The following is a 26,399-nucleotide window of genomic DNA, read 5'->3' as shown; positions in this document are numbered from 1 at the left end:
AAAAAAAAAAAAAAAAAAGAATTGCCAATACAAGTTCTTGAACAGCAGGAAAACATTTTTCTTTTGTTGTTGAAAAAACCCCCAACACACGTCAGGCAATGTGCTAGTTACTTAATGTATTCCTCATCCATAAGTTGAACAGCACAAGGCTCAGAGAGGCTCATGATGTCCACACAGCAAGCAGGCATCAGACTTGGAATTCACCTCAAGTCTCCTGACTCCAAAGGCTGTATGTACTCTTTCCACTATACCAGAGGTTCTCAACCTAGCTGTTTATCAGAATCAAGAAGACATAATTTAAGTACATATTCCTGGGGTCCATACCAGATCTACTGAATCGGAATCAATGTGGTGGCGGGGCGGGCAGGTATGCTTGGGAATCTACAATTTTAAAAGTTCGCAAGGTCAGTCCCATGACCAGTGAGGTGTGGGAATCCTGCACTGCATGTATTCTCTCTATACATGCTTTCCCTTCTGAAGAACAAGTTGTATGATGAAATAGGTACTTGTTCAATAATCCATCTGGTTGCAATGTTCGGAGTACGCTAGGGGACTACGGTCTTGGGTTAAAATAATGAGTTTATTTGTCTCCGCAGCTGAACAGTATAGTGTTACAGCTTTACTTGTGGTTTCCCCAGCATCTGGTATAGTGTCTGCCAAGCAATTCCCACTCACTGTTTGTTTAGTAAATAAGTAAAAGAAGCTGGATGAACATTAACCCTTCACCATATTCTGAAGCTTTGTTGATTCCTACTTATCTTTCCCTCTACCTAGAAATGTTTCCTTAGCATATATTATTTGCCATACACTATGCTAAGTTCTTGACAAACAGAAATACAGCATTAACCAGAGAGGCTAACACTATAAGGGAAGTATACTGCAGAACCAAAGAACATAGAATAGAATGCAGAGGAGAAGAATCAAGGAGACTTCCCATACATATTTCCAGAAATTACTCTCGGCTCCCATAATGCTTAGTTTACAGCTATCCCTTATAGAAAAGATGTGAAGCTGTGCCTTGTATCACACTAATATTATGTGCCTGTTTCCTCCACTAGACAGGACCTTCTTTGGTAGGCAGTACATTCTAAAAAAGGGATTCTTAACTTAGAAGAGGGTATGTACAGAATATATAGACTAACAGCTCCTCCCCTCCCCCATTTATGACCTGGCACTGGAAACTGGGTAAATTCTTCAGGTAACTGATGTATATTTGTGTTTCCACTTATTTATAAATGTTAATATAAACAAACATTCTGCGCACACACACACACACACACACACACACACACACACACACACACGCACACATATATAAATAGAAAACTTAAGCTTCTGGGGAGATGGGGTAGGCAGACATTTCCCCATTCCTTTCATTAAGTATAATTAAAAACCCTGGACATTATATACAAAGCAAATACAAGAAGAAAGCAGACTGGTTAGGGACCCCAGGACCTGGGGAGTGACACGGTGCTGAGTTTCCTGGGTTTTCTTTCTGCCTCATAGACCCAAGCCTTGGAGCTGAAGAAGCTGGCAACTTGGAAGCACCAATGGGCACAGACACAAAAACCCAACAAAAACCTGCTCTCTCTAGCCAAAGGAGTAGGACAGGGCAGTCAGGCAAGACAAAAACTTTTGGATAATAAATACTCTATTCCAGCCAAACATTAAAGAAAATAAGGCGGCCTCCACCCACGGTGGCAAAGGCTAATTGGAGCACCTAGACTCCCACTCTCATGAGTCTGTAATGAGGCACCCTCTACACTCCTGCAGGGATGATATGAGAGAAGGCAAAGTAGGAGCAGGAATCCCATCCCCACCAGCCCTGGTGTCAGTGGAGGCCACATGGGGAGCCTAAACTTCCACTTCTATTTGGCAGTAATGAGGTAGCATCAGAGGAGACCTAGTCAGGACTTTCGCCACTGTCCAGTGGTAATGAGGTCGCCTCCATTCCAATGTCAGTGGAGACCAAGTGGGGAGTTGAGACTGCCACACCCAGCCAGCAGTACACCTCCACCCCGCAGGACACTTCCACCCAGAAGCAGTGGGGAGACCTTCTTGGGTGTCAATAGAGGCTGAGTGAGGAACTTGGACTTCTACCTCCAGCTGGCAGTGATGAGGTACAGACCCCCTTCTCCTAAACCAGAGTAGGAACGGTGTCAGAGAAAACCAGCCTAAACAGAAGGCTGAACAGCCTAAACAGAAGTCTCAGAACATTATACACAATATCGAGAGTCTTAGAACATTATACAGAAATGTCTAGATCTCAATAAAAAAAGCACTCATCATACCAGGAACCAGGAAGAACTCAGACTGAATGAAAAAAGGCAATCAGCTGGGTGTGGTGGCTCATACCTGTAATCCTAGCACTTTGGGAGGCTGAGGTGGGTGGATCACCTGAGGTCAGGAGTTCAAGACCAGCCTGGCCAACATGGTAAGTCCCCAGCTCTATTAAAAATAAAGAAATTACCCAGGTGTGGTGGCAGGTGCCTGTAATCCCACCTACTCAGGAGGCTGAGGCAGGAAAATCACTTGAACCCAGAAGGAGGAGGTTGCAGTGAGTGGAGATTGCACCATTGCACTCCAGACTGGGCAACAAGAGGGAAACTCTGTCTCAAAAAAAAGAAAAAAAAAGAAAAAGAAAAAAGACAATTGACATATGTCAACACCAATATGACAGAGACAAAGATATTAGAATTATTTAATGAAGACATTAAAGCAGCATGATTAAAATGTATCAATAAGCAATCATGAATATACTTCAAACAAATGAACAGAAAGCCTCAACAAAGAAACAGAAGATATAAAGAAACAAATATAGAACTGAAACTTTTGGTAACAAAGAAAAAGCTTAGTGGATGGGCTCAACAGTAGAATGAAGGGAAGAAAAAAAAATCTGTGCGCTGGAAGACAGAACAACAGAAATTACCCAATCTGAACAACAGAGGAAAAAACAGACTGAAAAATATATAAACAGAGCCTCAGGGAACCTGTGGGACTAAGAGGGCAGGCTGAAAAAATACTCAAAGAAATAATGGCTGAAAAATGCCGCAAAGTTGGCAAGAGATGTAAATCTATATATCAAGAAGCTGAGTGAACCCCAAAGAAATTTACCCCAAGGCTTATCATAACTCCTGAAAACAACAAAAGTTATTGAAAGCATCCAGAGATAAATTATACCTTGTCTACAGGGAAGAAACATTTTCTTTTTTTGAGACAGAGTCTCATTCTGTCGCCCAGGATGGAGTGTAGTGGTGCCATATCCACTCACTGCAACCTCTGTCTCCAAGGTTCAAGCAAATCTCCTGCCTCAGCCTCCCAAGGACCTGGGATTACAGGTGGGCACCAGCACTCCTGGCTGATTTTTGTATTTTTAGTAGAGATAGGGTTTCATCATGTTGGCCAGGCTGGTCTCAAACTCCTGGCCTCAAGTGATCCAACCACCTCAGCCTCCCAAAGTGCTGGGATTATAGGTGCGAGCCACCATGCCCAGCAGGGAAAAATACAATTCTAATGACAATACATTTCTCATCGGAAATCATGTAGGCCAGAAAGAAGTTACACAATAATTTTCAGGTGCTGAAACAAACTGTCCACACAGAACCATGTACCCAGCAAAAAACGTTCAGCAGGAATGCAGTAGAAATCAAGACTTCTGAGAAGGAAAACAAAGAGAATTTGTCACCAGCCGACTTACCGTAAAAGAATGGCTAATGAAAGTTCTCTAAACATAAAGAAAATAATAAGAAAAGAAATCCTGGAACATTAAGGGGGAAGAAATAACGTGGTATATAAAAATACGTGTAAATGCAATGGGCTTTCCTCATCCTCTTGAGTTTTCAAAAGTGTGCCTGACAGTTGAAGCAAAAATTATAATGCTGCCTAACATGGTTCTAAATGTATTCAGAGAAAGTTTTAAAGACATTTATATGATAAATGGGGAAAGTAAACAGACATAAAAGGAAATAAAGTTTCTGTGCTTGGCTAGGTGAAGTTATGTACACACAATGTAATACCTAGAGGGATCACCAAAGGGCTACATACAAAGAGATACACTCAAAGACATCATCGATAAATCACATGGAATTCTAAAAAACATTCAAGTAACCCACAGGAAGGCTAGAAAAAAAAAGCAGAAAAATGAAAAAGAGAATAAACAGAACGAAACAAAGTGCCAGACTGAACTCTAATTTATCAACATAGTTATCCCTCGGTATTCACCAGGGATTAGTTCCAAGACTCCCATGGATACCAAAATCGGATGTTCAAGTCCCTTATAGAAAATAGCGTAGTGTTTGCATACAACCCATGCGTATCTTCCCATACATTTTAAATCAACTCTAGATTACTTACAACACCTAATACAATGTAAATGTTATGTAAACAGTTGTTATACTATATTGTTTTAAAATCTGCATTATTTTTATTGTTGTATCATTATCTTTTACTTTTTATTCTTTTCTTTTTCTTTTTTTTTTTTGAGTCGGAGTTTCGCTCTTGTTACCCAGGCTGGAGTGCAATGGCGCAATTTCGGCTCACCGCAACCTCCGCCTCCTGGGTTCAGGCAATTCTCCTGCCTCAGCCTCCTGAGTAGCTGGGATTACAGGCATGCGCCACCATGCCCAGCTAATTTTTTTTTTGTATTTTTAGTAGAGACGGGGTTTCACCATGTTGACCAGGATGGTCTCGATCTCTTGACCTCGTGATCCACCCGCCTTGGCCTCCCAAAGTGCTGGGATTACAGGCGTGAGCCACCGCGCCCGGCCAACTTTTTATTTTTTTCAAATACAGTTGATCCTTGAACAATGTGGGGGTTAGGAGTAGTCAACTCCCTCGAGCAGTCTAAAATCTCTGTATAAATTTTGACTCCCCAAAACTCAACTACTGATAGCCTACTGTTGACTGGAAGCCTTATTGATAACATAAACAGTTTAACATATATTTTGTATGCTATACAGTAAAACATGCTAGAGAAAAGAAAACGTTATTAAGAAAATCACAGGCCGGGCACAGTGGCTCATGCCTGTAATCCCAGCATTTTGGGAGGCTGAGGTGGGCAGATCACCTGAGATCAGGAGTTCAAGACCAGCCTGGACAATGTGGTGAAACACCACCTCTACAAAAATACAAAAATTAGCCAGGCACGATGGCAGGTGCCTGTAATCCCAGCTACTCGGGAAGCTGAGACAGGAGAATCGCTTGAATCTCGGAGGCAGAGGTTGCAGTGAGACAAGATTGCACCACTGTATTCCAGCCTGGGTGACAGAGCGAGACCCATTCTCAAAAAAAAAAAAAAAAAGAAAATCACAATTACTATTCATTAAGTGGAAGTAGATCATTATACAGGCCTTCATCCTTGTCTTTATGTTGAGTAGGCTGAGGAGGAGGCAGGTTGGCCGAAGGGAAAGAAAGTCTGCATATAAATAGATTGCCACAGTTCAAACCTGTGTTGTTCAAGGGTCAACTGTATTTTCAATCCACAGTTGATTGAATCCACAGAGACAGAACCCATGAATACAGAGGGCCAACTATAACTATATTTAAGTGTAAAAGGTCTAAATACATGAATTAAAAGACTGAGATTGTCAAACTGGATTTAAAAACACGATCTAACTACATGCTGTCTATAAGAAACTCACTATGCAGAATGATAGAGGCAGGTTGAAAATCAAAGGATGGAAAAATACATTATGCAAACATGCATCAAAGAGAAGAGCAGCTATATTAATACCAGATAAAGCAGACTTCAGAGAAAAAAAAATACCAGAGACAGAGTACAATGAATAACAGGTAAATCTACTAAGAGCACATCACAATCTTAAAACGTACATGCTGCAAAATGTGTGAAACAAAAATGGATAAAACTAAAAGGAGAAATAGACAAATTCATGAGAATAGATGGTGGTGACTTCAATATTCCTCTCTCAACAATGGATAGAACAACCAGACCAAAAATCAGCAAGGACATAGAAAAACACCGCCATCAACCAACAGGATCTACGACATTTATAAACACTCCATCCTACAACAGCGGACTATACATTCTTTTGTTGTTGTTATCTGTCTTTTAGACAGAGTCTCACTCTACTGCTCAGGCTGGAGTTCAGTGGCTTGATGATGGCTCACTGCAGCCTCAACCTCCTGAGCTCAAGCAGTCCTCCCACCTCAGTCTTTTGAGTGGCTGGGACTCCAGGCGCATGTAACTATGTCCAGCTAATTTTTGTATTTTTATAGAGACCAAGTTTTGCCATGTTGCCAGGCTGGTCTTGAACTCCTAGGCTCAAGTGATCCTCCCACCTTGGCCTCCCAAAGTGTTAAGATTACAGGCATGAGCTACCAGGTCTGGTAAACATTCAAGTGCTCACAGAACACATATTAAGAGAGATTATCCTGCCATAAAACAAATCTCAACGAATTTAAAATAATTGAAATCTTACAGAGTGATATTCCTCAGCCACAATGAAATCAAGCTCTTGAAATCACAAACAAAGAGGTAACAGGAAAATCTCCAAATACTTGAAAACTAAACAACACATTTCTAAATAATCCACAAAACAGAGAGGAAACCTTAAGGGAAANAAAAAAAAAAAAAAAAAAAAAAAAAAAAAAAAAAAAAAAAAAAAAAAAAAAAAAAAAAAAAAAAAAAAAAAAAAAAAAAAAAAAAAAAAAACATGGAAATGAATGAAAATGAAAATACAACACACCAAAATCTGCGGATACAGCTATAGCCACGCTGAGATGTAAATTAATAGTACTAAGTCATATACCAGGTATTGATCGACTTACGACCTATGCAACTTAACGACCATTCGACTTTACGACCACAATCACTAGCCACAACTGCTCCGCGTCTGGTAGTGCAAACGTTGCCCAGCTGGGCGTACGACAGTGCAGACCAGCTTCTGGCAGCACTACCATCTCCACGTGCATACAGCCTACTCTACTTGCGACCAAATCGTGTTACGACCGGTCTGTCAGAATCAATCGTGGTCGTAAGTTGAGCATCAGGTGTACTAGAAAAAGGGAAAAGTCTCAAATAAAAAAGGTAAACGCCTACCACAAGAACTTAGACAAAGTAGAGCAAAATAAAGCAAGCAGAAGAAGAATATAATAAAGAGCAGAAATTGATAAAACAGAAAACAGAGAAACTCAATGAAATAAAGAACTAGTTCTCTGAGGAAGTCAACAAAATTGATAAACTTCTAGCAAGACTGACACGTGAGTGAGTGAGCAAGACAGAGAGAGGAAGAAAGAGAGAGAGAAGAGACACTGACATTGGAAATTACCCAAATCAGTAATGAAATGGGATACTACTACAGACCCTGCAGACATCAAAAGGATAATACAGAAATGCTATGGTTTGAATATCCGTTCCCTCCAAAACTCATGCTAAAATTTAATTCCCAATGAGAAGTGGAGGTAGAGTTTTTATGAGCCTTCATAAATGGATTAATGATGGGTTATCATAGGAACTGGTGGCTTTATAAGAGGAAGAGAGACCTGCACTAGCACACTCGGCCCCTTGGCCCTGTGAAACCCTGCACTGCTTTGGGATTCTGCAGAGTCCCCACCAGCAAGAAGGTTTTTTACTCAATGTGGCTCCTTGACCTTGGATTTCTCAGCCTCCACAACTGTAACAAATACATCCATTTTCTTTATAAATTACCCAGTTTCAGGTATTGTTATAAGCAACACAAAACAAAGACAGGGAATACCACAAATAGCTTTACACATGTAAATTTGACAACTTAGATGAAGTAGGTAATTCTTTAAAAAACATAACCACAGTATGAAAGGGATTATTTGAATAGCTTCATAACTTTTAAAGAAACTGAATTTGTCACTTAAAAATTCCAGGGAAGGAAAAGGTAAAGCAAGGGGAGGGGAGGGGGAAGGGGAGGGAGGGAAGGAAAACAGAAGGGAAGGGAAGGAAAAGGGAAGGGAAGGGAAGAAAAAGGGAAGGGAAGTGGAACGGAAGGGAAGGAAAAGGGAAGGGAAGGGAAAGGGGAAGGGGAAGGGGAAGGGGGAAGTGAGGGGGAAATCTCCAGGCCAAGATGGTTTCATTGGAGAATTCCACCAAACATTTAATGAAGAATTAATACCAATTCTGCACAAACTCTTCTAGAAAAAGAAGAAACACTTTCCAATTCATTTTATGAAGCTAGTATTATCCTGATACCAAATCAAAGGCAATACAAAAATTAAAAAAATCTACAGAGCGATTTCCCTCTTGAGTATATATGCAAAAATCCTAAATAAAATATTAGGAAATATAATTCAGCAGTATGTAAAACACACACACACCCCCCATGATAAAGTGGGGTATATTTCAGAGATGCAAGGCTGGCTCAATATTTGAAAATCAATTAGAGTAGTTAATATTAACAAGCTATTAAGAAGCTTAAGAAGAAAAAATCACATAATCATATCATCCTCATCTTTCAGACCTCTATATGTTGAAGTATCCTAGGACTCAGTCTCTTTTTACACCTTATTCCCTGTTATGACTCTCACATTTCTATCTCTAGCCCAGATCTCTCTTCCTTGAGCTCAAACCCATAAACCCAATTGTCCCTTAGACATCTATACACAGATAGGCATTTCCAAATGGACATGTCCAAATACAAATGCTTGCTCTTACTCCCCAAACCCACTCTTTTCTGTAATTCAGTAAATGGAAGCTTTATTCTTATAGTTGCTTAGGCCAAAACCCTTGGAGCTATCTGAACTCTCGTATTTCTTTCAAACCCCATATCCAATCTATCAGCAAATCCTGCTACCTCTTCCTCTAAAATATCCCCAGAACTGTCCATTTCTTGCCACTTCCACTGATACAACCTGGTATGAGTTATCCTTTCACCTGGGTTACTACAACAGCTGCCAAACTGGTCCTTCCTGCTTCTACTTTTGCACCCTTACTGTCTTATTTTCTACCTAACAGCCACGATACTCCTTGTTTGTGCAAAACTGCCCAATGGACTTCATTTCATTCAGGGTAACATCTACAGTCTATACTGTTGCCTACAAGTCCCCATGTGATGCAGTTCCTTTCTACTTTTCTGAGTTAATTTCCAGCCACCCTACTGGTTCTATCACTCCAGCTTTATTGTCCTCTCTGCTGTTCCTCCAAAATGCCAACAATGCTATAAACCTGGTTTTCCCTCTTCCTGGAACAATGGCATATGGCTTGTTCTCTCATTTCTTTCGGGACTCTGATCAAATGTCACCTTATCAATGAGGCCTTCTCTGACAAGTAAAAGACTACCCACCTACACATATACATTCCCTCCTTACCTCCTTGATTTTTACTGAAGTTACTCACCACTTTCTGACTTATCCTAAACTTGCATGTTTGTTTTTCTATCTTTCTCAGTAGAAAGTAAGTTCCCGAGGACACGGATTTTGTCTGTTAGCTTAGAAGAGTGCTTGGGACACAGGTGCTGAAAAATTATTTGCTGAATGAATAAACCATTGGTTCAGGAGTCAAGAATTTGGGATCAGGTATAAGATCACCCTGATTTGATTCCTGGCTCTGATATTTCCTATGTCCAAGTACATAAGGTACATAACCATGTTTTGTTTTCTCATCTATCAAACAGTGATTGTGACAATCTCAACCCATAAGACTGATGTAAGAATTAAATAAAAGAATGCAGGTAATGTGCTTAATACACAGTGACTTGGTATAAAAGTGCTCCGCATATGACAGTGTTACTTAACATGGAAAGATGATCTAGATTTGGACACAAAAGCCCTCAGTTATGATTAGATCCTGACTGTATGATTTTAGGTTATTCAACTCTTTTACACTAACTCACTTGATAAATCAGGAACTGGGGCTAAAATGATGACTAAGTTGCAGCCCCTTCCCTCAAATCTTAGTAATGTGATCTTGGGTGGATCACTTAACCTCTCTGAGCCTGTTTCCTAAGCTGTCAAAAGGAGGATAAGATAATGCCTCATAGCTTTGTTGTGAGGATTAAATGAGTTACTGTGTGGAAATAGTGTCTGGCACATAGTAACCTCTCACGGTGATAGCTATGATTATGATTCTAGTCTGGAGGAGGGGTAAAAGCATGTAAGCAAATGACTGCAATACAGTGCAATAAGAGCAAAAGCAGGCATCAACTGGAACGTCTCTTAAACTAGAGTCTGCCCACAACTAGGAAGTTCTACCACGATCAGAAAATTTTAAAATCCTCTTATGTCTATAACTTAACTCCCTACCATCACCCCCGTGGCAGTAAGAAAGACAAAATTTCTCTGTTGCTTTGATTTAAAACTTAAAAAAGAATAGGGTCAAGGTTTAGAGTCTCAGACAGTGTTTTGTTTTAAGAGAGTCTTGCTCCTTCAGCCAGGCTGGAGTGCAGTGGCACGATCATAGCTCACTGTAACCTTGATCTCCTAGGCTCAAGGGATCCTCTCGCATAGCTGGAACTACCGGTGAGTGTCACCATGCCTGGCTGTTTCGCTATGGTACCCAGGCTGGTCTTGAACTCCAGGCCTCAAGCTATACCCTCGCCTCGGCCTCCCAAAGGGTTGGGATTACAAACAAGAGCCACTGCGCCAGGCCTCAAACAGCGTATCTTCACATGAGGTCAACAAACACATCGGGAAGGGTAAGTTAGTTCCCTCCACCTTTTCCCCAAAGTTAACACCTCATTTAAGTTGGAAAAAGTCAACGGGACCCCCAGAAGGCAAAAGCAGCATGTAATAATACCCTGAGTGAGAAACCAACCACTTAAGAGCCGAGAGCCCAGATGTGTGTTTCACGACGGCGCTGTTACAGACTAAATGGTCAGAACTGGACATTAAAGGGTGCTCCTGGAGCCTTGGTAGGAGCTCACCAGGTGAGAGAGGGGATGTCACTTTCGGAGAGAGAACGAGCGCCAGGGCGTGGAGGCGTGAAAAGAACACGTGGGTGGCTTGGAAGAACCAAAAATAAGTGTTTTGGGGGACAGCCAGAGAGACGAACACGTATGGAGGAAAGGTGAGGCCTGGGGCCCGCCAGATTAGAAAGGAAGCCCCCCTCCCATACCCAGGTCATGATCTCTCAGCCTCAGCGTCCCATCAGGATACCCCTCTACGGGGTTCCAGCTGCTGGGCTCCCTCTGGTTCCCGCCATTCTTCCCTTACCTCGTCTTCCAGCCTTTCCCTCTCCCGCCTCCTCTGCCCCGCCGGAAGTGACGCTCTAAGTAGCGCGCCGTACCGCGCCAGAAAGGTTCCGAGGGAGCGGGAGAAAGGGTTCTGGGGACATCCTCTGCGCCGGCGTGCGGGTTCAAGCGGTGAAAGCGTCTTCCGGGGGCAGGGGGAACTACGCTCCTTCCCTCGCTGTATCTTGTTCGAAGTTTTCTGTGCGAGGCTCAGAGAGGCCGCCGCCTCCAAAGGCACAGTTTTCTAGATCTCCGACGCCTCTCGGTGCCCAGCTGCTTCGGCCCTGCTCTTTGACCCCGCTCTCGGGGCGGGGTGAGAGGTCGGGTGGCCATCTTGTGGCGGCGGCGCGGGCGGCTGTTACTGCGGAGACCCATCCCCTCCCCCTCCTTGCACCGCTGGCAGTCTGTCAGTCGGTGAAAAGTCCCGCTGCTTGTCAGGTGAGGCCCCGGCCTCGTGCCGTCGCTCTTCCCGCCGCTCTGGGCGGCCCAGGCCGCTCCCTGTCGGGCCTCACTGCCGCCACTATGTCCTCCTTCTCTGAGTCGGCGCTGGAGAAGAAGCTCTCGGAGCTGAGCAACTCTCAGCAGAGCGTGCAGACCCTGTCCCTGTGGCTCATCCACCACCGCAAGCACGCGGGACCCATCGTCTCCGTGTGGCACCGCGAGCTCCGTAAAGGTAAACACTAACTCCCCACCCCCTGGACCGTCCCGGGGCTGTCCTCTCGCCCACGCACTCTTTAGGCCTCTCTAAGGCTCTTCATTGAGCCTAGCTTTCCAGGCCTGATCGAGCTTCTTCGATGGGAGACAAGGTTAGCCCCATTTCTCGAAGAAGGAAACTGAGGCCCGGGAAGGTTTAAGCTACTTGCCTGAGGTGCCACGGACAGGGGTTCAGGTGTCCAGACTTCCAGTGGATCAAGCCGTTTTCCCTTCAGTTTCCCCCTGACATTTGTGGCTGTTATTATCTCGGCTTCATTTAGCGCCGTACGGGGTCCTAGCATGTCGGGACCCGTGCTGGGTATTTGGAGTAGAAGCCAGTGGACTCCGGAGTCAGACTCCTTAGATCGAGTCCTGGCTCAGCGATTTGCCAGCTGAATAATACTGGGAGAGTTTTTTCATCTCCCTATATCTGTTTTCTCATCTGTAAGAGGGAGATACGGATAGCTGACCCTTACAAAGCCTTTTACTCTGTACCAGTCACTATACAAAGACCTTTGTATATATCCTTGCACTCAGTTCTCACAACAGCCCTCTGAAGTAGGTAGTTTCTCCCATCTTAGGTTAAGGGGCCACCCCACCAGACCTTCCTTCTCCTGTCTCTCATGCAACTGTCATTGATTTCAGGCCCTGCTCAGGTTCTGACAGACATTCATTGAACTCAGTGTGTTATGTGCCAGGCACTGGGTTGGACACTTACTAGCATGTTGCCTTTGCCAACTACCTGGAATTTAAGCCTGACTTTGCCACTTACTGACCCAGCAACTTAACCTGTCCTTTCATTTCGTTATCTATAGAAGGAATAACTGATATTTACTGTTTTTTTTTTTTTTTGAGTTGGAGTTTCACTCTTGTTAACCCAGGCTGGAGTGCAATGGCGCCATCTCGGCTCACCGCAACCTCCGCCTCCTGGATTCAGGCAATTCTCCTGCCTCAGCCTCCTGAGTAGCTGGGATTACAGGCACGCGCCACTATGCCCAGCTGATTTTTTGTAGTTTTAGTAGAGACGGGGTTTCACCATGTTGACCAGGATGGTCTCGATCTCTTGACCTCGTGATCCACCCGCCTCGGCCTCCCAAAGTGCTGGGATTACAGGTGTGAGCCACCGCGCCCGGCCTTTACTGTGTTTTTATGACATGCGAAGTGCAGTACTGATAGCTTTACATGTATTGTCATTTAAAAAATTCTCAGAGCTCTAGGAACTTTGCAGAAGAGGGAAAAACTGAGACTCATCTTGTGGTGAGAAGTAAACAGGATAATCCAAATGAGCATTTAGCATGGTGTCAGGCACAGTGTAGGCATTCAACATATCATGGTGAGATGAGACTGTTGATTACTCACTGTGAGGCATTGTCTTTGCCTTCAAGTTGCTTACAGTCTGGTGGGGAAAGATGAGCACCTACACTCCCTGATGTACTGATGAGTTTCATAATAGAAGACTACTCCAGACACCCTATATATGGTAGGCCTTTATGGCAGAGGAAGTGGCTTTACAAGTGTTCTCTATTATCTGTGAGGTGGAGACATCACAGATGTCCTGCTCTACAGGCCAGGAAACTGAAGTGGTTAAAGTGGTATTTTCAAGGCTTTTGAACTGTTGAGGCTCAGACTACATCAGGCTGGCAAAGACCAAAATCCATGATTTTTTTTCGGGATACCCAGTTCTAGCCCTTTAGCAGGGACCCCCAAATATCACATACTGTACTGAGATAGGGATCCCTTCAGCCCTTTGGGCAGCTCTGGGGAGAGGTAGAGCCTGGAGTTTATGGGCACTTCTTCTTGTACCCCACTGTGCCATTCAGAAATTATTTGTAAAGTCTGCTGAAATGTGAATTGCCACTGTACAGAATCCTATTGGGTGGGACCTCCAAGGCAGTTAAAGTCCATCCGAAGTGTCACTTCTTGTGTGAAGCTTTCTTGAGTCCTCACCTCACCCTAGTTGAGTTATTGAAAAAAAGCAAATTAGAGAGTACATTTGTTTATGAAGCTTCATTATCCCTAATCTCATATGATAGAGCTTTATGTTGCAAGTAGGCCAGCATTATTATCCCCATTTTATAGATGAGACGATAAAGGTATAGAGAGATTAAGTGCCTTGTCCAGAGACATGCAGCCAGGACATGAACCCAGGGCTGCCTGATGCCAAATGTGTGCTTTTTCTAGTACTCAGTGCATTTAATAAGTGAAGGTGGTCATCTGACTCCAACCAAACTGTAATGCTTTCATGTATTGGAATTAATCAGTGCCTCCCACCCCATTATACCAGTTTAGCATTTAATTTGTTCCTACTGGCTGTTCATTTGAACGGATTACATCTTTGTCATTAGATTATTTTTTGAGGGAGGGACTAGACCTTCGTGTTTCTTTGTAACATCACAGGATATAGCATGGTGCCTGTTATATAGTTTAAAAATCAGAATTAAATCATGGTCTTTGATACAATTTTCATGGTTGAGTAAAGGATCCACACAGCACTATTCAATACAACTTTCTGTGATAGCAGCGCAAAGGATCTAAACAGCGCTAATACAATTTTCTGTGATAATAGCAATGTTTTATATCTGTGCCATCCAGCAAGGTAGCCACTTGGCATAGGTGGCTATGGAGCACTTAAAATGTGTAACTGAGGAACTAAAGTTTTAAGTGGATACAATTTAAAATTTAGTTTCCAGTTTTTACCAGCTACAGTTCAGGTGTTCCAATACCCACAAGTGGCTTGTGATTACCTTACTGAACAGTGCAGAGAAAAAAAAAAAAAAGATGCTCTTCCAAGCATCAAGATCTAGCTTCCTAATATCCAGGCTTCCTTCATGAACTGAAAATGTCCCCATGCTAAAGGAAAAGGATTCTGTGCCCTAATGTTCAGACGGATGAGCCCTTTAGGTTCTGTCTAGGGTGAAGTCTTATTTCCTAGCTGAGATGTTCACAGACTGTCTCTGAGTTGTCTTCAAAATATTTGAGATTTACAAAAATTAACTTTTTCTTCTTGCTTAAATACTTCTATTCCTGATATGTTATCTTTCCATTTTCTAGGAATAATTCTTAATTTATCCCATTTGAGCTCTGTTCTAAGTAGCATGTCTCCCCTCCATTATGGAATAGTTTGGTGGAAAATGCTCCTAAATGAGTATTTTTAATGGTGTTTTGTATCTTGGCCTGAATGTAGGTAAACAGGCTTTTATCCCAGAGTTACTTTAAGACTTTCTCTGGATGTCAAAAGTGGCCAAACAAGTAAAAAGCTTTGATTAACCAGTAGTTTAAATTTTACTCAACCACCAGTTTGACCAGTTGGGCATAGTGGGTGAAAGGACCTATTTCTGTCAGATAGGAAAGACATCTGAACAAGTGAGTGGTCCCCCAGGATTGGAATGGCGGGGTGTGCATGTTGTGTGTATTATGACAGTGTGTGCTCAAGAGCTTTAGTTTTGTCACATTACCTTGGCACAAGGTGCTTATGTTGACTGTTGAGGATGTTGGGTGTGGAGGGCTACAGTTTATCCTAAATAAATCCCTATTGTTAAGTTCTGGGGTGATGAAAAGTAATTGGCATTGTAAACAGTGAAAGCCTTGGCTCTCAAGCCCCTTAGCTACCTTGTTTGTATACTGAAAAGTGTATCAGGTCTTGAATGTCCAAATTGACATTTTACAATATGGATTCTAGGTTTTTTAATATAAAGTGTATGGAATTTTAAAGGTCCACTTAATCAAATTTGCCTTGTTGAAGTTCTGTTTTACTTTTGAATCTGCTAAATTGTGTGGCATTATGTGGTAGTTTCACTTACATCAACTTTGCAGAGCAAGGTTTGCTTTAAAAAAAAAAGTGCCTTTTGCTGTATCATACCTTTGTAGCAACAGTAGGTATTGTAACTCTTGACACTTTTTTTCTGCTTAAACAATTAGAAAAGTTGAAGAAGGCTCCAGGTTCCCAGTATTCTTATCAGTTGGCCATCTAAACTAGGTTATTACCAGAAGGTTAAGACAATTCAGGGTATCCATATTTAATTTTATGAGTGTTTAAGACATCAGTTTAAACTATAATGTGCTTTTAAAATCTTGTTTTTGACTTTGGTTATTCTCTTATAGCTACTTTTTTTTTTTTTTTTTTTTTGAGATGGATTCTCACTCTGTTGCCCAGGCTGGAGTGTAGTGGCATGATCTCGGCTCACCACAACCTCCGCCTCCCGGGTTTAGGCAATCCTCCTGCCTCAGCCTCCTGAGTAGCTGGGATTACAGGCACCTGCCACCATGCCCTGCTAATTTTTGTATTTTTAGTAGAGATGAGGTTTCACTGTGTTGGCCAGGCTGGTGTTGAACCACCAACCTTGGCCTCCCAAGGCCACTGTACCCAGCCTCCTGTAGCTACATTTTAAAATGTCAGATCTTATGCCTGCTATGTCAGACCTATACATGCTTTGTGCCTTTGAAAAGAAACAGAAGTGGTTTCAGAGAGAGATGGAGCAAGGACTAGTTACTCAGGTGTATAGAGGTTGACATAGAGCTTGTGGTTTTCAGGTACTTCAGCATTGGAGAAAACTTTGGTTTTGAAACATCCAATTATGTTCCAATTTATTTATTTTAAGAGAAAACTGGTACCAAAAGTGGTAGTGATGTAACTTTATAGTTGAGAAATTATGTGCATAGAAGCCAGGAAATTCGGTAATGTTCCCCAAAGCAACTGTAACTCAGACATACTGCATGAGGTTTTTATGGTTTAATATGTGATACCATATAGAGTAATTTGGAATAACCACATTTCATATAAATGAGAGAGAGTTATGGGTTTTGTAAAAGCCCTAATTTTGCATATCCAAATTTCACACATGTGAAAATTTTCAATAATGTAGGGTTAATGTATACTTGCATTTGAGATAATATCTATTGGTACACCTAGAGATTCTTCTGTATTATTGATTAAGGTTATTGGAGTATCAGATAAATTCTCAGTTGAGGAGCAAAATTACAAGAAACTATTTTGAATTGAAACCTAACTCAGTCTTTTTTTTTTTTTTTTTTTTGACACAGCCTCGCTCTGTCACTGAGGCTGGAGTACAGTGGTGAGATCTCGGCTCACTGCAACCTCTACCTCCCGGGTTCAAGCGATTCTCCTGCCTCAGCTTCCCGAGTAGCTGGGACTACAGGTGCCCACCACCACGCCTGGCTAATTTTTTTTTTTTTACTGGAGGCAGGATATCACCATGTTGGCCAGACTGGTCTCAAACTCCTGACTTCAAATGATCCACTGACCTTGGCCTCCCAAAGTACCGGGATTACAGGTGTGAGCCACTGTGCCCGGCCAACTCAGTCTTTCTGGAATATTTGTTAACTAAAAGTGATTTAGAAAAATTGCTCATTTTTTGCAATAGCAGTTTTAACATTAATATTGACTGCTTAGCCTTTAGGAATTTTCTCTGGATTATCTTCATTTTTACTATCAATTACCCTGGTTAAAACAGCACAGAAATGATGATGGCCCATTCTTTTTCTTTTCTTTTTTTTTCCAAAATGGTATTCCCAAACCTATTTCTTAGATTTTAAACATATCTACTTGTAGATAATACTTTACTTCTTGTTTATTTATTTATTTATTTATTTTTAAGGAGTAGACCAAGGAAAAAGAATTGTGAATTGAGAATTTCTTTTGTGTAAGTTAAATTATTTTCTTTTCTTTTTTTCAGCCAAATCAAATAGAAAGCTTACTTTTCTGTATTTAGCGAATGATGTCATCCAAAACAGTAAAAGGAAAGGACCTGAGTTCACTAGAGAATTTGAATCTGTCCTTGTGGATGCTTTTTCTCATGTTGCCAGGTATGTTGTCTGTTTTTTGGTTTTGTTTTAAAGTTCATTACCTTTTCCACCTTTTAGCTCTTTCCTTTGCTGTGATAGCCTTTGTAAATTGATACCTTCCTACTTTACAAAGAGCTGTGGAGGCCAAATTGTGGTTTTATGTTTTGTTGAGCCCTCGAGAGCTATTGAGACATGTAAACATTCTGATACATTTAAGAGATTCAGCCTAGCGTATCTTTTCCTCTAGATATATTCATTTTTATTTTTTGAATTTATTTCTTGGTTATGATACTTCCCTTGGTTTGGTTGAGTTGTCATATTAGCTTATGGTCAAAAAACAAAGCCACTAGTAAGGGAACCTTTTAGTAACATAACCTTAATAGCAAGAAACTAATTGCCAAATGCCTGCCTTTGTACTTCCTCCTGGATTTCTAGATGTCTAGTTTACTAAAAATAGTAGTCATTACTGTAACTGCAATAATAGTAATTATTAGTGTGGAAAGTCAGTGTTTGCTCTGGCTATGTTGTATTAAGCTTGATCCTATTGTGTTTTGTGGCAGAGAGGAGTGGCACACATATAATATAGAAAGCATACATTGGATTACAAGTTTTATAAATTACTTCATGTGGAAACAAAAGCTTTCTGTAGGCTCAGATGAGGTGCTCAGGAAAAGCAAAGAAAAATGATTGCTCATTAGAATATTTTGTCTATAAGAAAACATAGAAACAGATATTTGCAAAAGGAATTGGGAAACATGAATGGGAGACTAGTGGATTAAGCAGAAATTGTTATTAGGTCAAAAATATAGTGAAAGGCCTTAAATGAGAAATGAAGTCCTGCTTTCCTTGCAGGATTTGAAAAGTTTGAAGGAATGAAATTAGAAGTCCAAGAGAAAGAAATGACACCTAGCTTTCTAGAGATGAAAAAGATGGGTTTTGTTGGTCAGCTACATAAGTGGCTCACCTTTGAACAACATGGACATTGAAGTAGCAAAATGTGTTATTAGCTTGAAAAAAATACTCAATCTTCATAACAGAGTAAGCTTAGAACAGACTACTAGAGTAGCTGTTTGAAACAGGAGACGTATTTTCTTGTTTTCATGAGATTTAGTTCACAGTTTCTTAGAAATTGATGGTAGCTCTGCCTCAGACACTATCTGAGTGACCTTGGATGTGTTAATTAACTTTTTGAGCCCAAATTTCCTAACTGGCTGAAGGAGGAGGACACCACTTATAAGAGTTGTTGGGAGGGTAAGGATAGTATATTTAAAAGTGTGTAGTACAATGCTTGCTCCACGTTATTTGCTCATTGGATCATTTCCTATATTCCAGGCACCTAGCAAAGTGTCTGGCACAGAGCTGCTGAGTTATATAGCTTGAAAGAATACCATTTATAGAGGCTCCCTGTGGTGTCCTAGGAGCTGGGCAACATTATGGTCTGCGCTGACACAGAGTAGGGGTTCGGTAAATATTTGTTAAATGAATTAATTAATGTTAACTCATTATGGAAGAGATTTGGTCTAGGGAGTTGGCTGGAATGATTTCTTGTAGGGGTAGTAAACATCACAATTTTATTTAAAAATTTCAGCCTGGGCAACATAGTCCCTGCGTCTACCAAAAAATTTTTAAAAAGTAGGCATTTTGGTGTGCACCTGTAGTCCTAGGTACTTGGGAGGCTGAGGCAGGAGGATTGCTTGAGCCCAGGGATTCAAAGCTGTAGTGAGCTATAATCATACCACTGCACTCCAAGTCTGGCAACAGAGCAAGACCCTGTCTCTAAATTGCAAACAAAAAATGTGTAATCTTTAGCTGTCCTGACATAAAAAGTAAATAGGGGTGGAAAAGGGAGTGGGTGATTCCAGGGTTAAAAATTCGATTTTACTTGGGAACACCTTAAAAACTAGCTAGGTTTTAGGTGTCTTGGCAGATTTAGTGGCAGTGCGGGGAAGATAAACCTGATCTTTCTCAATATAAAAACGATAGCCCAAATTCCTTTCTGTTTTCATTCTTCTGGTTCTTTTAAGGTTCTGCTTGGGTATTATATTCAGGATACCCATGTTTCCAAGCTCCTTTCTTATACCCCATTATTAGGACAGAAAGTTCAACAGTTCTGCTTCAACTGTGAAGCAGCTTGTCCACAGTAGGAGTAGCCTAATTAGCATATACTTTCTATGTGCTTTTTCTGTGGCCAGTTGATGAACAAAGCTGACCCATTACTACTAACTAAATTGATGAGGGATATCTTTATGATAAAACCCTACCTCCACCCCCAAAACAAACAAACAATAAAAAAAAACCTCTCAAGTCAGAGAAAGCTGCCAAGTTAATTGGGTAGATTTGATTTGAATAGCAATTTAATTAACCAGACTGCAAACTTGTTTTTCACACAAGCGCCTTGTTTTCTTCCCAGTGAGGAGACAGCTGTGCATGTCATTTTTCATTCAACATGTATTGGAGAGCCTTCTATGTGCCCAGTACAGATCCAGACACTGAGAGAGTGACAGTGAACAAGGCAGCAAAGACAGTTCAATGAGCAAGATGCTTTCAGAGTGGGATAATACGGGCATAGTGAAATGCGGTGGTGGTCTAGAGTAGGATCTCTCCCAGGCAGCGTGGTTAAGGAAGGCCTCTAAGGAAATGACATTTGAGGTAATCGTGCGAAGCAGGAGCAGCTATTAAGAAAAACTTAAGGCGGAAATAGTCTTGGCCTGCTAAGAGAAACAGAATGAAGGCTGGTGTGGTTAGAACATAGTGTGAAAAGGGAAGAGTGGCATCCAGATGAGGTCCGAGAGGTAGACACGCACCAGTCACGTACACCCTGTAGGACTTGGGAGTTAGGATTTTTTTCTGATGGGATGTCATTGAAGAGTTTTAACCAGGTGAATGATAGGTTCCAACATAATTTTTTAAAAATCCGTCTTTAAAAATGGCTTAGTGTAGAAGGATGGATTGTAAAGGCCAAGGGAGGGGCAGGGACCCGAGTTTGGAGGATATTGCTGTGGTACAGGCTAGAGGTGACATTGGCTAGGACTCAGAAGCAGTGAGAAGATACTAATAGCTTCCGTTATTGAATGCTTCCTTTGTGGGAGGATGCCCCCTGTAATGTAAAACTGATAAGATTTATAGGCATTGTGTGGGAGCTGGTAGTAAGTGAAAAGAGAAATCAAAGATGATTTCTAGGTTTTTGACATAAGTGAATGACTGATGGTACCCTTTACTGAAGTAAAGATTTCATGGAGGAAATCACAAGTTTTGTTTTGGCCAGGTCAAGAGTGAGATGTCTAGTAGATATTCCAAGGAGTAATGCCAGATAGCCAGGTGGATCAAATAGTCTGAAGCTCAGTAGAGAATTAATTTCTGCAGACATAAATTTGGGAGTTACCCACATGATACTTATTTATTGTTGTGTTGTGGGCCCCAAGACCACTCCCAGGTTTGGTGATTCCCTAGAAGGACTCACAGGACTCATCATGTAGTTATACTCATGGCAGTGATTCATTACAGCTAAAGCGCCCAAAGCAACATCAGTAGCGGGTGGTGTGCATGCAGTGCCTGTTGCAGACGGAAGCACTCTAGGTGTAAGCTTCTGAGTCCTCTCCCCGTGCAATCACACACACACACACACACACACTTAATCCCTCCAGCATTGAGTTGTGACGTGTATGAAGTATAATCTATCAGGAAAGCTCATTAAAGACTTCATGCCCAGAGTTTTTATTAGATAGGTCATGTAGGTACCCTCTGCCAAAATTCTAGGCTCCCAGAAATAAAGCAGGTGTTCATTAAGAACTGTATTGCTTGCACAAACAATTTAGGCACAGTAAACCACCCTTATCAATTAGGAAATAGTAGGGTCACTCTGAAATCCCAAGTTCCCAGACACCAGCCAAGTACCTTCCTAAGGGTAGCAGTCTGGCCTTCTACGTTAACTCTTTTGTGAACCAGCTTTGCATGAGGTACTGTTGGAAGCGTAGGGAATAGGTAGAATTCCTGCTCTTAGTAGGTCTACCATAGACCTGCTATGCATGGGATAAGACAGAGGTGTACAAATTATTGTGGTTGTACCAAAAAAGTGCCACAGAACTGTGGAGGAAGAAAAGGCCCCCAAGGCTGGCTTAGCAGGGCTTCAGGTGTCCAGCTGACACTTCAAGCAGCAGTTCTGTTTGTGTGTATCAGACACATTTTTTACCCTTAAAGGTCAGTTTTGCTATCTGTTTTGAAAAAGGAAGCGATAGAATTTGTAATTAATCAGTTAAAATCCTAAGTGTTCAACATAGTATTAAGTTGTGTATGTAATTATTTGCCATATTCCACTTTAGTCATAGATTGGTGGCAAAGATTTTTTTAGTCTTTTTTTCCCACTTAAAGATTGCTCAGTTTAGATTGGAGTCAGTACAACCTGAAAATATTGCTCTGTTATAAAACGGCTTTATTGCGTTAGTTGTGTCTGATTCCAGGTGCTAAAGTGACTTCCATTTCACTGGAGTTATTTTCTTCGAAATCTAATCAGTACAAAGATTTCTTGAATATTATTCTATCTATAAACTTTGAAACTTACTTAGCAAAACCTTGATTTACCACATTGATCAAGGAAACACAGTACCGTTTAGTAATAGTAAAACCCTTTTGAAAATATTTTGCGGTTATAACAGATTTGAGCATCATTTTCCACTGTGCCTGAAACTGTACACAAAACCAGTCCTAGCCTTAAAGGAGTCCCAGATATCCCCAGGAATGGTCGATGTTGGGTGTGTTCTGATACCCGCCCACTTTTTAACTAAATCTTGGTAAGAATTTGTTTTCATGAAATTGGTTTCTCCTCCTTTTAAGAAAACAGAGAATCTGCAGTGAACAGATTTTATGTTAAAAGTACCAGACAATTAGTTAAGTTCTGATGAGTTGCAATTTGGTTATATTCATTATAATGACTTTATTTTTCTAAGCCATACATTTGATCACATCAGGGACCTCCCATTGCCTGCAAGTCACATGCTTTAATATGACATTCAGGGCCCTCTGTAATTGATTTCCACCCTATCCTTCTAGATTATTCTGCAGGTTTGGCACATTCCCCCATTTACTTTAGCTACCTGAATTACTCAAGAGTTCCTTCTCTTTGCCTTGTTTGATTTTGGCAGCTCCGTTTGAAGGAGAAGAGATGGCATGAACAAAGGCACATGCACATGAGAGAGCAAATTCTGAGTAGAAAATACATATGGGTGGGTGTTGCTGGAATGCAAAGTTCCAGGTAGGTTAGGGAAAGGAGGCTAAAGAGGTCTGAGGGGTTGTGAGTGAGCCCTAGAGGTCAGGACCCAGCCCTTATTTTTCTTTGTAGTCCATAAACCTTCACTGATGGAGCTGGGGTGTGCTTAGTTGATTTCTGACTTCATGACCTTGATACAGTAAGATGATTGTTGAAAGTTAAGTAACTATATAGCTTACTGAAACCCATATACTTTTTTTTGAAAAAGATTATAGTTTGACAGATACTTATTGTGCTTGTTCAAGGGCACATAGCAATGGGAGAAAAAGACAAATCTTCCCCCCTGTGGAAATTACATTCACATGGAAAGCACGTAAACCAAAAGTAAACTAGTGAATATACAGTGTACCAGAAGATAAGTTGTATGGGGGAAAATTAAGTAGGGGTAGGGAGTATCATTTTCAATGTGAAGATTAGGGAATGACACATTGAAGGTGGTGTGAATAAACTTGCACCTGGAGGAGGAGAGGGATGGAGCTGTGTGGCCACATGAGGAAACGGGGCTCCAGGCAAAGCAAACTTTTCAAGTGCTAAGGCTCTGAGGCAGTGCCTGGGTAGCTGTTGTGGCAGGAGGTTGGAGGACAGGGGTGGGGAAGAGTGGGTAGGAGATGAGGCCAGGGAAATCACCGGCCAGCTTGGGAAAGGCCTTAAAGTCTTTATAAGGAATTTTATTCTGAGGGATACTGGGAAGAAATGTTGGCAGTTTTGAACAAAGGAGTGACGTGGTCTGCCTTAGCACAGCAGCTAAAATTACGCTTTGAAAACTCGAGAGGTTATAGGAAGACAAGCGTGGAAGCGGGGAGACCAGTAATGAGGCTACTTTAGTCATCCAGGTGAGAGATGATAGTGCCTTGGGCCAGACTGATAGCAGAGGAAAAGGTGAGAAGTAACTGGTTTTTGGATATACTTCGAAGGTGGAGTAAAAGTGTTTTATCACAGATACCAAGTAATTGGGTCATATTTTTAACCATTACAAACTTAGCAGTGGAAATGTTTTCCCTCCTTTTTCCCTAACCCTCACTTCTGACTTTAAAAAAGTTTAACAAAAAAAGAGTTCATTTTTATGTACCCTGATTGAGTCCTTTAGTCAGTGAAATTTACAACTAGTAATTCGTAAGTAAGACTTGCTGATGGAGCTAGACTGAAACCTCAGCTCGCCTTGAGTTTACCAAAGTGTTGTCACGGTTGGGTGTGAATAGACTTCCCATCTCAGTTGAATTTGGTATGGTTTCTTCTTGAAGTTCCTACTAAAAGCCATTTAACTTAGATACTGAGGTGTCAAGGTATCCCTTCTTGTTTAAAGTCATTCAGTATAAGATTGTTGCCATTTAAACCGTCTCACAAAACAGAATAATTCACAGTAATACGGTGGGTGGTGACTGAATTCACTTCTTTCAGAAAGTCTTCCCCTGCTCCTCTACTTGCTGTCTGACATTTTATTGTAGGCAGTTGGTTCTCAGCGAGTGCTATAGTCCTCTCATATCCTGCTTCAGGAGTTAACATGTTGGGGAAGACATTTTCTAACTTCTAATTTCTATCCTTTGATGTAAATTATGAAGGACTGCATTATTCTCAAGTGTGTTCTAAGATTATCACACACCTTTGTGTGAACATGGACTATGGACTTAGCCCAGAATTAAAATAATTATGAAGTAGTTAGAACTGAAATGAGTCTTGACATATATGTGTATATGATTGTGTTATACATGTATAGGTGTTGTATTAGAATTGATGAGTTGCAGTGAATTTATCTCCTGTTTTAAACATCTGGTTTTTAAAAATCATTTTTCTGTCTTTAAGAGTTCTGGCCAGGCATGGTGGCTAACGCCTGTAATCCTAGCACTTTGGGAGGCCAAGGTGGGTGGATCACGAGGTCAAGAGATTGAGACCATCCTGGCATGAAACCCTGTCTCTACTAAAAATAGAAAAATTAGCTGGGTGTGGTGGCATGCCCCTGTAGTCCTACCTACTCAGGAGGCTGAGGCAGGAGAATCACTTGAACCCAGAAGGCGGAGGTTGCAGTGAGCCGAGATCGCACCATTGCACTCCAGCCTTGGCCACAGAGCAAGACTCCGTCTCAAACAAAAAAAAAAAAAAAAAGAGTTCTGATCCAGCTTAATTTCCAGCAGAATGTCTGGCAGTACATTTTAATTAATGTCTTCTTAAAAAACAAGCTGTCACAATTGATAAGATGGAGTTTTGGTAATTTTCTGTCTGTAACAATTGGCCATTGACTTCTCATCCTATTTGCTCCGTTTCTCAAGCAGGGAAATAGATCACTATTATGGCATGATTCCTCCCACCACTGGAAGTATGTAGTTTGTGGTCAAGTTTTGGGTATCCAAGTATTACAATATGTACCTTATTTTGTTTTTAAATGTCTAAATCATTTAGTCAGTTGATTTCTTCTTTTTTTTTTTTAAGTAGGTCTGTCCTAATTAAAAACAAAAAAATCTTAAGCTTATATATATCTTTTCATCTTTTCTGGGCAGAGAGGCAGATGAAGGCTGTAAAAAACCTTTAGAAAGATTGCTGAACATCTGGCAAGAACGAAGTGTGTATGGCGGCGAGTTCATACAGCAGCTGAAGCTGTCTATGGAGGACTCCAAGAGCCCTCCCCCCAAAGGTAGAAACATCACCACATGTTTACAGCTCTTGGTCTTTGCCTACTTTCGAATCAAATATGAAAAGCTGCAGTGGGGTTTGCTGTGAACCACCAGCGATTTTATGATTCTTCAGAGAGAGATGATCATGAATGATGGTGAGAATTTATGTAGTGCTCACAGCGTGTAAGCCTGGTTCTAGTATTCATGCTGTTCATCCTCTCACACCCTGACTTTTGTTCTCTATTCTCCTTGGCTTGCTTCTGAATTTCAGAGACTTTCCTTGCACAAGGAAAGGAACAGCAAAGTTGTTGAGGGTTGTGGTGAACTAGGAAGTACCCTGGACTAAGATTTTGTCCTTGCCCTGCCGTTAACTACAATAGGACCTTGGATAAGCTTCTTAGCTTTTAAAGAACTTGGTTTAATTAAATGTATATGTGCTTTTGAAACATATCCTTATGATTGTCAGCATGCTGTCCGTCTAAAATTGGTTTTTTGTTTGTTTGTTTGTGAGACAGAGTCTCTCCCTGTCATCCAGGCTGGAGTGCAATGGCGTGATCTCGGCTCACTGCAACCTCTGCCTCCCGGGTTCAAGCCATTCTTCTGCCTCAGCCTCCTGAGTAGCTGGGATTCAGATGCCCACCACAATGCCCAGCTAATTTTTGTATTTCTAGTACAGACAGGGTTTCACCATGTTGACCTGGCTGATTGCAAACTCCTGACCTCAAGTGATCTGCCCATCTTGGCCTCCCAAAGTGCTGGATTACAGGCATGAGCCACTGTGCCCGGCTTAAAATTGATTGTGATTTTTAATGAACCCAGGATATCCTTGGGGGGTGGGGGCGGGAGCGGAGAGAGAGAGAGAGTGAGAGAGAGTGTGTGTGT

At 41.5% G+C, this 26,399-nt stretch overlaps 2 protein-coding genes across 6 annotated transcripts in view; one reads left to right on the top strand and one right to left on the bottom strand.

The window, feature by feature from the left end:
- The window catches only part of TTI1 (TELO2 interacting protein 1), a 51,278-nt gene extending 40,080 nt beyond the window's left edge, over positions 1-11,198 (bottom strand). For 2 of the 3 annotated variants that reach the window (XM_017512172.2, XM_017512179.2), the window contains exon 1: positions 11,137-11,198. The gene's annotated coding sequence lies outside the window, so the exon portion shown is untranslated. Of the gene's footprint in view, positions 1-3,180; positions 3,204-11,136 lie in introns of those variants that run through there. The other variant, XM_037732645.1, reaches the window with a different exon arrangement.
- RPRD1B (regulation of nuclear pre-mRNA domain containing 1B) overlaps positions 11,198-26,399 on the top strand; it is a 57,089-nt gene continuing 41,887 nt past the window's right edge. For 2 of the 3 annotated variants that reach the window (XM_037732656.1, XM_017512191.2), the window contains exons 1-3: positions 11,198-11,826; positions 17,540-17,669; positions 25,404-25,537. In XM_037732656.1, coding sequence (XP_037588584.1) covers positions 11,676-11,826; positions 17,540-17,669; positions 25,404-25,537 — 415 coding nt within the window. In that variant the 5' untranslated portion in view covers positions 11,198-11,675. The remainder of the gene's footprint in view (positions 11,827-17,539; positions 17,670-25,403; positions 25,538-26,399) is intronic. The other variant, XM_017512207.2, reaches the window with a different exon arrangement.

Source organism: Cebus imitator, unplaced genomic scaffold (assembly GCF_001604975.1).
Source record: "Cebus imitator isolate Cc_AM_T3 unplaced genomic scaffold, Cebus_imitator-1.0 Scaffold18, whole genome shotgun sequence".
Taxonomy (NCBI): domain Eukaryota; kingdom Metazoa; phylum Chordata; class Mammalia; order Primates; family Cebidae; genus Cebus; species Cebus imitator.
This window is presented reverse-complemented; position numbering and strand designations above follow the sequence as displayed.